The sequence below is a fragment of the Rhinopithecus bieti genome, unplaced genomic scaffold, assembly GCF_001698545.2.
Source record: "Rhinopithecus bieti isolate Rb0 unplaced genomic scaffold, ASM169854v2 scaffold_110, whole genome shotgun sequence".
NCBI lineage: Eukaryota > Metazoa > Chordata > Mammalia > Primates > Cercopithecidae > Rhinopithecus > Rhinopithecus bieti.
Genome location: NW_016803311.1, coordinates 2530869 through 2540129, shown reverse-complemented (window position 1 = coordinate 2540129; position 9261 = coordinate 2530869). Strand labels below are relative to the sequence as shown.

The 9261-nt window shown below is 38.7% G+C and overlaps 1 protein-coding gene across 2 annotated transcripts; it reads left to right on the top strand.

The window, feature by feature from the left end:
• The first annotated feature begins 3797 nt into the window (after positions 1-3797).
• Positions 3798-7773, top strand: MGP (matrix Gla protein). 2 transcript variants are annotated; one of them, XM_017873608.1, is made up of 4 exons: positions 3798-3987; positions 5453-5485; positions 6629-6704; positions 7385-7773. In XM_017873608.1, exons 1-4 carry the CDS (start codon positions 3927-3929, stop codon positions 7524-7526), a joined length of 312 nt encoding a protein of 103 aa, XP_017729097.1. In that variant the 5' UTR covers positions 3798-3926; the 3' UTR covers positions 7527-7773. The 2 variants fall into 2 exon arrangements, with proteins under 2 accessions (XP_017729097.1, XP_017729103.1); XM_017873614.1 differs by lacking the exon at positions 5453-5485 and having other exon boundaries at positions 3840-3987.
• The last annotated feature ends 1488 nt before the right edge of the window (positions 7774-9261 follow it).

Sequence of the window (9261 nt, the reverse complement as noted above, 5' to 3'; positions counted from 1 at the left end):
TCTTCTTTCATTTGTGTTTTTCCTTTAATGGCAAAGGCAAGGACTTTAGTGTCGCCAGTTCAAAAAAAAAATTATAAAATCAAAATTCAGTAAATAAAGCTGAATTTCATGGAACAGCAAAAAAGAAAAAGAAATCTGACTGGAGCCAGGAAAATTCCTCAAAGAGACAAAATGCCTAGCCATCTGAAAAAGAGTTAGTTAAAGGATAAGCAAGGACAGAAAGAGAAGGAGGTAGAATTGATAGGGAAATATATTACACTTACTACCTCTGTGCCGTTATTTTAGTCACAGAAATACCATGTGACAGGGATAACTATTTTGGTATATTCTTGGGCAAATACACTTTTCTGAGAAGCTTCTCCCCACAGTAATTTTCAGCAGCTCTGCCAATGTTCCTCTCCTGCATTCCCTGCCTAAATTCAGAATTATCTGAGTTGGTCATTAGCACCTTTCTTGATGCTTTGGAAACAGAGATACTCCTGAGTGCCCATAAGAAAGGTCAACCCAGTGAGAAAGCTCATCACTTACTGTCCTTTAAGGCCAGTTGGCTGCCTAACAATTTTTTAAATAAGAGGAGCCACTATTAAATTTGTGTTCAAAGAGCACACTTGATGCATGAGGATAGGGCCCATATCTGTATTTTTCTCTACTGTATTTCCAGCCTAGAGTTGACACGCAGTAAATGCTTAGTACACTTGTTGGCTAGACAGATAACTGGATGGATGGATGGATGGATGGATGGATGGATGGATGGATGGGAGAATTATGAAATCATGAAGCTCCTTCTGGCCCTGACAGGCATGGTCATTCTTCTCTTTTCTGCCTGAGAGTAGGTGCAATAGGAGATCTGTATTACTCCATGGCTTCTCTTGCTTCAGTTCCCACGTTGCCAACCCTCACATGAGGAGATTCCTATACATTTTTAAAAACTGGCAATCATATCACTGTCTCATATTTCTGTTATCACTTCTGGGAGTATCTTAAAATATTCTCTCCTCTGAATAACACTTCTTTTTGTTAAGGGAAAATGTCTATATAAGTGTCTTTCATAATTATCTAAACTCTAACTAGAATTTAGAGTTTCATGTGGTCTCATCTTGACAAGATATCCCAATTAAGAAAATGCAAACTAGCTGGCAAAATTAATTTGTTTAAATTTCAATATTTTCTGAAAATTTTCAGACAGAGTTCTGCAATCTCAAACGATGCTATTCCTAACCAAAGCAGCTTTTATGTCTCTGTTCCCATGTCTTGCTTTTAATACGTCTCACCTTCTCCAACTGCCCCCGTTTTTCTCTGTCACTCAGTCTCTACCTAAAACTCACCCAGCAAACCAAATTGGTAAGGCTCTTCTCATTTCCCCTTCTCCGTTTTTTTTTTCCTACCTCCATTCTTTTCTTCTGTCTTCTCTCAGATTAGTCTATCTTGGTCCTTTCTAATGCAAAGCTCCCATCCCTGCTTTATGAGTTAGTCCAAGTCCTCATCATAAAAACATATGACTGGAGTTGGCATTCACAAAGTTGTCTTTGAAATGGGGAGTAAGGTGACAGAAGAGAAAAAGAAGGGCTCTGGATTCTCACACGTTAGTAATTTTTGCAGATCATATATAAATGGGATTTTGCAGAGAAGAACCCAGAAATAAATGGAGAGCAATGGACAGGAAAGGCAGATGAAGGACCGAAGAGACACAGCTCCCAAAAGAAAGTCAGTCTTACAAAAACCAAGACGATAAAGAGAAATGCTTAAGTTTAGGGAACCCAGTGGAAGCAGTGATTTAAGGTGAACAAAAAGTGAAGCTTAAGTTGAAATGAGAAGTGTAGGATTTTCAAGTTTAGTTTCTGGGAGTGTAAAAATAACCTAACAATTGTGATGTCAGAGGCTGAAAGATTGTAGTTGCCATTTGACCTTGGGGATAGAGGAGTCATCTATAACTTGGCTAGAAAAGACAGAGCTAATTTACATTGCAAAGCACATATTTATAGCAGGAACATGGGAAGATTTCTCTTTAATTCTGGAGATGGAGTGGGGATGGGGAGAGTAGACTACTCACTTTAAGGGTGAAACATTGGAACTCAACTTGTTTGATGTTATATTAATTGGGGATTAATTACTAAGCTAAGTACATGCAAAACTTTTATCTATGGCTAGTTTGTTCCCTCAAAATCATGCAATGTAGTGAACTGGCTTTCGCACTTTAAATTATTCATTGATCGTGTAATGATTCAGGTGATTCATCTTGCAAGACGGACACTGAAACTAACACTCAGGGTAGGTTGTGGTTTCAAGAGTGGAACAACTGCCAATCTCATTAGTGGAAATTGTGACGGTTGAATTTATCAAGGATGAACATATATGGTCTTCTTTCTGAGATTTTCTTTAAGATTTTCTCACAGAGAATCTATTTCTTAGGTTTTGGAGGGAAAACTTGAATTTTAGTGATCCCTCAGAACTCAATCTTTCAGATTTCAAAGGAGCTATTTCTTTTAATGCGGACTCTATTAATATTTATAAAAGCTCTTCACAGGACGGAGGGTGGGAGGGAAACTCCATCCCAATGAGACAAAAAGAATGAAGCATGAGGCTCCACCTAGTTCATCACTGCTCCTTGAAATACATCAGTATGGAAAGATACATCCACCCCACCCCCAACCCAGCCCTATTGCTGTTGCAGTTCAAGAGTCAGAGGTCCTGAAGCTGCAGCTCTTCTACAATCTGCTGCTCTGTGATTTAAGTCTGTTGTCTGCAAAGAAAACTATTGGGTTCCCAAGCAACAGAGGCACATCTGGTAGGACAGATTTTGTGATTGCAAAAGAAGGGGAAGAAAATGAAGAAAAAAAAAGAGCTCTCTATACAAGATAACCAGCGGCATCAAACTGAAATCCTCCTGTGGGAAAATAAGCTAGTACTTCTGGGCCTGACGGTGTAGTGAAAACCTATGCTTGAGGATACATTACAGTGAACGAGCAAAGTGAATAGTAAGCAGCTATTACTTACCTCCTTAGGGAGGTGTCTTGTTTGTCTGTACATTCCCCACAACACCTAGCACATCTGCCACTCACTAAAAAGTCTATCAAGTTAGTTAATTATCAAGATAATGCCCTCAGGAATGAGAGAACAGTGCCCTCTTATCCTTGCTGCACTTTCCACCACTGATTCGCTGCCTAAGAGAGGACTAGGGTACAGGTTTGAACTAATGTCACAAAACTGGATGGGCAAGTTACAATGGTGTTGATTAAGGAAACAGAACTCATGGGTCATTGGCTATCTCCACCCTGCTGAACCCTTGGAAAAATGCCAAAGATGCATATCCCCAGTCGAATGCCTGATTAGTCTGGGATTGATAGACTGGTCTAGGATTCAGCCCTACTGGGAAGATGTCTAAATTATAATCAGCATAGAAAGTGAAGTCCTCCTAGAAGAAGAGGCAAAGGTTAAAAAGAAGAAAAGAAAAGAAAGTGAAGTCCTTTCTCCCCGCCAAAACCTCTCATCAATCAATCAGGGTAACAAACAGAACACTAGGGCTCTGTCTGTGGACCAAACCCAAAAGGCCTGGCCAGGAGGGTAGATCATGTGTTCGTGGTAACTCCCTCTGTGGGCTTTTGTCCAGGTCTGTCCCCAAGCATACGATGGCCACAACTTCTGCACCAGAGCAGCATCCTGCTGTAGCACAGTCAGGTCCAGGAGTGAGGGAAAACTGCCCACTCAGAGTAGATAATATCTGGAAGGAATGACTGTTTGGGAAAAGTTCCAATGCTAGTTCAGTGCCAACCCTTCCCCACCTTCTCCAGCCCTCTCCCACTGGTTCTTCCCCTCCCAACTGCTCTGGTTCTTATAAAAACCTCACAGCCTTCCACTAACATCCTGTAGGAGCCTCTCTCCCTACTGCTGCTACACAAGACCCTGAGACTGACCTGCAGGACGAGACCATGAAGAGCCTGGTCCTTCTCACCATCCTGGCCACCTTAGCGGTGGTAACTTCGTGTTATGGTGAGAAACTTTTCTCCCATATCTCTGTATTTACTTTTCTGTCTCTGACTTTGGCTTACTTCTATTTTTCCTCTCCCTCCTCCTCTTCTTCCCCCTTTCTCTGTTATAATCTTAAAGTACCATTACTTTCACATTTCCCAGTCTCCACGGAAACTGATCTGTTCTATTAAGTCTTTTTTTATATCCTAAATATCCAGAGTCTTGTGCAACTTAACAGGCAAACCCGTTCAGTGGTAAGTCTCTATATATCTAGAAACTCAGATATTTCAGAAAGAAGGTATCAAATTTCCCAGCGCCCTGCATCCTCGTTTTTAAGGATATTTATTTAGACTTTGGTATCAATGGGTTAAGGGTATTGTTTAAACCACTTGCCTTTGAGAAAATCAATTTTCATGTGAAGTATTAAGTACAACCCTTTCTAGGGACTGGACAATATCATGAACTTACTATGTTGTTCAGCTGATTAATTTTTAAAATAAAGTTTTACATCAAAAGAATTTTAGAAAATAATCATTTTCATAACTTCTGTTGTCAGAAAATAAATTTTGCCTGTTTTCTATATGTTGTTAAATATACCTGCATTTGTTCAAAGCTTATAAAAGGAAATCTGAAGCAAAGTTATTTACTTATTTCAGTCTTTTGCTTCAATTACGTGGATATTTTCACTGTTTTTAAATTTAAATCACATTAACAAACAAAGATTATGCTTCTCACTCTTGTATTCACAAATTTTCTATATCAGAGGATTTGATTTCTTCACCTCCTTTTTAACTTTTGAAGAAAATTCACTTGCTGGCAAATATTAATAGAAGCCTCTTATTCCAAAATTTACCTGCTGTGCTCAGGAGAGTGGCAGAAAGAAGAAAACTTCTGCTTTGATATCATTTCAGTTCTCTCTCTGAACTGGCATCATGCCCAGGGTGAGCTGTCAGCTGGAGCCAGTGGTTTCTGTGGCTGCCAATTTAACACAGGTTCTTAAGAGGCTTTCGGAACCCTCTTAGAAACCTGTCCTAGTAAGCCCAGCAGAGCAGCTGCCCTGTAGTTCTCTTGCCTGGAGAAACCTGGCTGTCTTCTGGATCCTTCTTAATCCTTTTTGACCCTGTTCTCAAACAGGCTCTGAATAATCCAGAGAAGAAAGTTCTCTGGAGACTTCTGTACAGCACTTAAAGTGTCTTATTTTGCTTGTCTGAAGACGTCATAGCCCTTGGGAAATTTTAGCTGAAAATGGCCACTCCCTTCTTCAACATCAGAGAAACTAAAATATAGAGATATCCACAGCAAGGCCAGAGCTAGAGAAAAACCTCATAAATCCCAAATTCCTGAAATTTGTAATAACCACACTGCTAAATACATTCTTCACATTTTTACACTCTTTAATTTAAACTATTACAGTGTCTAAACTGATAAATAATGATATAAGGAATCACTGCTAAACGGTGATATATTGATTTTTTTTTAATTCCAGAATCGCATGAAAGCATGGAATCTTATGAACTTAGTAAGTGAATATTTAAATCTCTTACATTAAAGAACCTCTCCCTATTTTAAATAAACAAGATGGTAAGATATATAACAGGGAGGGAAAGGGGGGCCTCTTTTGAAAACTAAAGTAAATGTTTAAATCTAATGACTATAAAAATTGCCAAAGGAGCAATTTTTTAAGCTTGAAGTAATGCAATATGGGATTTAAGCTACAGGCAACATATTCAGAAGCCATAAAATCTCATTTGAAAATTTTAAATTGGCACCATGTCAACTGCACAGATGGAAAACGAGGAGTAATGACAAATGGTAAAGCACAGAGTTGGACGCCAAGTCAGCTGGGAGACCACAGGCGCCACGTTAAGCTGAGTGCTGTTTTGTTTTTTTGGGTTTTTGGCTTTTTTGTTTTTTTTGTTTTGTTTTGAGATGGCGTCTCACTGTCGCCCAGGCTGGAGTGCAGTGGCGTGATCTCGGCTCACTGCAAGCTCCACCTCCCAAGTTCAGGCAATTATCATGCCTTAGCCTCCCGAGTAGCTGGTGCATGACACCATGCCTGGCTAATTTTTGTATTTTTAGTAGAGACAGGGTTTCACCATGTTGTCCAGGCTGGTCTCGAACTCCTGACTTCAAGTGATCCACTCACCACCGCCTCCCAAAGTGCCGGGATTACAGGCGTGAGCCAGCATACCCAGCCAGCTGAATGTTATTGAATAGCTGGATTTATAAAGACTGAACATGTGAGGAAATGGCACATCACTCTTGTTTTTAATTTATTCATTATTTTTATAGTGTTTAAACTGTTCATGTACCAGCAATCTAGAGTTATGCTTCATAAATCCTCAGGACAGAGAATTTCTCCTCAAAAGGAATTTAAAACCTACCAAGTAGAAATACGGAGATTAAGAAAAGCAAAGTGATCGTCCAAAGGCAAAACCAACAAAGTCCATATGACAAGTCTCTAAGACTCATAGATTGATTACTGATTTCATTTGATCAGGAAGTTAATGAAATCTACTTTATATCCTCCTTTAATTTTTGCCAATCTCTGTTTATGAGTTGCAGAAGTTAAGGTACTAACAAATATATTTGGGTCGAGGAATATTCATGGAAATATTTTCAGTTATATGTCACTAAAACTGCATTTATTTTCTATTCCAAGATCCCTTCATTAACAGGAGAAATGCAAATACCTTCATATCCCCTCAGCAGAGATGGAGAGCTAAAGTCCAAGAGAGGTAAGAAACTTCATGAGGAGCGCTCATTTTTCCCAGTGTAGATCACAGATCTGAATTGGAGTGGGAAACAGGTTTTTCATCATATACATTATTCCTAATTGTACTTTAAAATAAAAAACTTAAAAACAATATTCAGAAAACAACTGAATTATTAGAAAACTATTTGGGGAAAGATCTGGAAAGGAGAGGGAAGGAGGAGAGAAAGGAGGACAGAAAGAAAACTTCTATTGTCATTAAAAAAAAAAAAAAATCCCCTGTTCTGCCTTCCCTCCCTGGTTTTTTTGGTTGGTTGGTTTGTTTTTCTGAGACAGAGTCTCACTCTGTTGCCCAGGCTGGATTGTAGTGGCACTATCTCGTGCCTCAGCCTCCCAGGTAGCTGGGATTACAGGCACGTGCTACCATGTCCAGCTACTTTTGTATTTTTAGTAAAGACGGGGTTTCGTCATGTTGGCCGGGCTGGTCTTAAACTTCTGACCTCAAGCAATCCGCCCGCCTCAGCCTCCCAAAATGCTGGGATTACGGGCCTCAGCCACCACACTTGGCCTCTCCCTGTTCCTTAAATATCTCTTAATATAGGTGGGCATGGAGAGAACGTCTCCCCAATATTTTCTTCTTCTTTTCCATTTTCTTATTTTTCCACTTTATGTTTCTCAATTTTGGCCTCTTTTTCCACTTTCTAGGATCCGAGAACGCTCTAAGCCTGTCCACGAGCTCAACAGGGAAGCCTGTGATGACTACAGACTTTGCGAACGCTATGCCATGGTTTATGGATACAATGCTGCCTATAATCGCTACTTCAGGGAGCGCCGAGGGGCCAAATGAGATTGGGGGAAGAAAAAATCTCCTTTTTTCTGGAGTCTGGCACCTGATTTTGTATCCCCTTGTAGCAGCATTACTGAAATACATAGACTCATATACAATGCTTGTTTCCTGTATATTCTCTTGTCTGGCTGCACCCCTTTTTCCCACCCCCCACATTGATAAGTAATGAAAGTGCACTGCAGTGAGGGTCAAAGGAGAGTCAACATATGTGATTGTTCCATAATAAACTTCTGTTGTGATACTTTCACTTGCAAATCTGGTTTCTTTTGGGAAAATACTGAGATATTTAAATCATGGCCCACCTTACCCAAAATAGGAGATTCTATTCATCTCATATCTAGTATTGATTAGAAAAATAACTACATGAAAAGAAGGAAGTTTAGAAAGCACTCACCCAGCCATAAATTCTCTAAACCCTCTCTACTTTGGAATCCGTGAATGGAATCTGGTATGTTTTTTCCAGGACCTTCCTGTTTCCTATTTCACAATTTCAAATTGTGGCAAATACAGGGCTCACTTCATTTGTTTTTTCATCCTTATGCATCAAAGTCAAAAACGTTTCTGAATCAAGATAATCTAGAAGAAGAGAAAAAAGGAGGGAAAGGAAAAGAGAAAACAAAAGGGACAAATAAAAAACAATTGGCAAAACTGTCAATAATAGTTTATAGACCTAACTATATCAATAATCACATTATATGTAAATAGTCTAAACAATCCAATTATTTTTTTACTTCTACATATGTTATATTTTTACTTCTATGGTTTGTTATAGGTTCCACGCTACATGTTTATTATTCATGCTTTAAATAATTTTAATAATTTCTTTTAAAGTTTAGATAATAAGAAAATATCCCAGGCCAGGCACAGTGGCCCACACCTGTAATGTCAGTAGCCATGACCATACCCGTGCACTCCAGCCTGGGAAACAGAGTGAGACTCTGTCTCTAGAGAAAAATAAAAAAGAAAAGAAAGAAAAGATCTCATATATTTACCCATGTAGTTTTCATTTCCTGTTTTCTTCATTCTTCTTTCCATGTGGTGTCATTTCCTTTCTGCCTGAGAACTTCCTTTAACATTTCTTATAGTTCAGGTCTGCAAGATTCTTTAAGTTTTGTATGCTTGTTTTTATTCTTGAAAGATATTTTCACTGTATATTGAATCCCAAGTTGCCACGTTTCTTTTAATTATTTTAAGACATTCCACTGAATTCTAGCTTGCACAGTTTTTTGATATAAAATTTGTTGTAATTCTTATCTTTGTTCCACTGTATATTCTGCGTCTTTTCTCTCTGGCGGCTTCTAACATTTTTCTCTTTGTTAGTGCTTTGGACCAAATTGATTCACACCTATCTTGATTTTATTATTTTCTTGTTCTTGAGGCTTATTGACCTTCTTGGATTGCATAAAATTAGAAAATTTTCAGCCATTATTTTTCAAATACTTCCATCCCTCACTCCTCCTCTCCTTTAGAAGGTCCAATGACATGCACATTTGACCACTTGAAGTAATCCAACTCTCTGATGTTATTTCAGTTTTTACAAAATGCTTTTCTCTGTGTGTTTTATTTTTGACACTTTCTATTAATGTATCATCAGGTTCATTAACCTTTTCTTTGGCAATATCTAATCTACTATTAATTTCATCTAGTGTATTTTTCATCCCAGACATTGTGGTTTTAATCAGCAGAAGTTTGATCTGGATGTTTTCATATCTTCCATGCCTCTGCTTATCTCTTT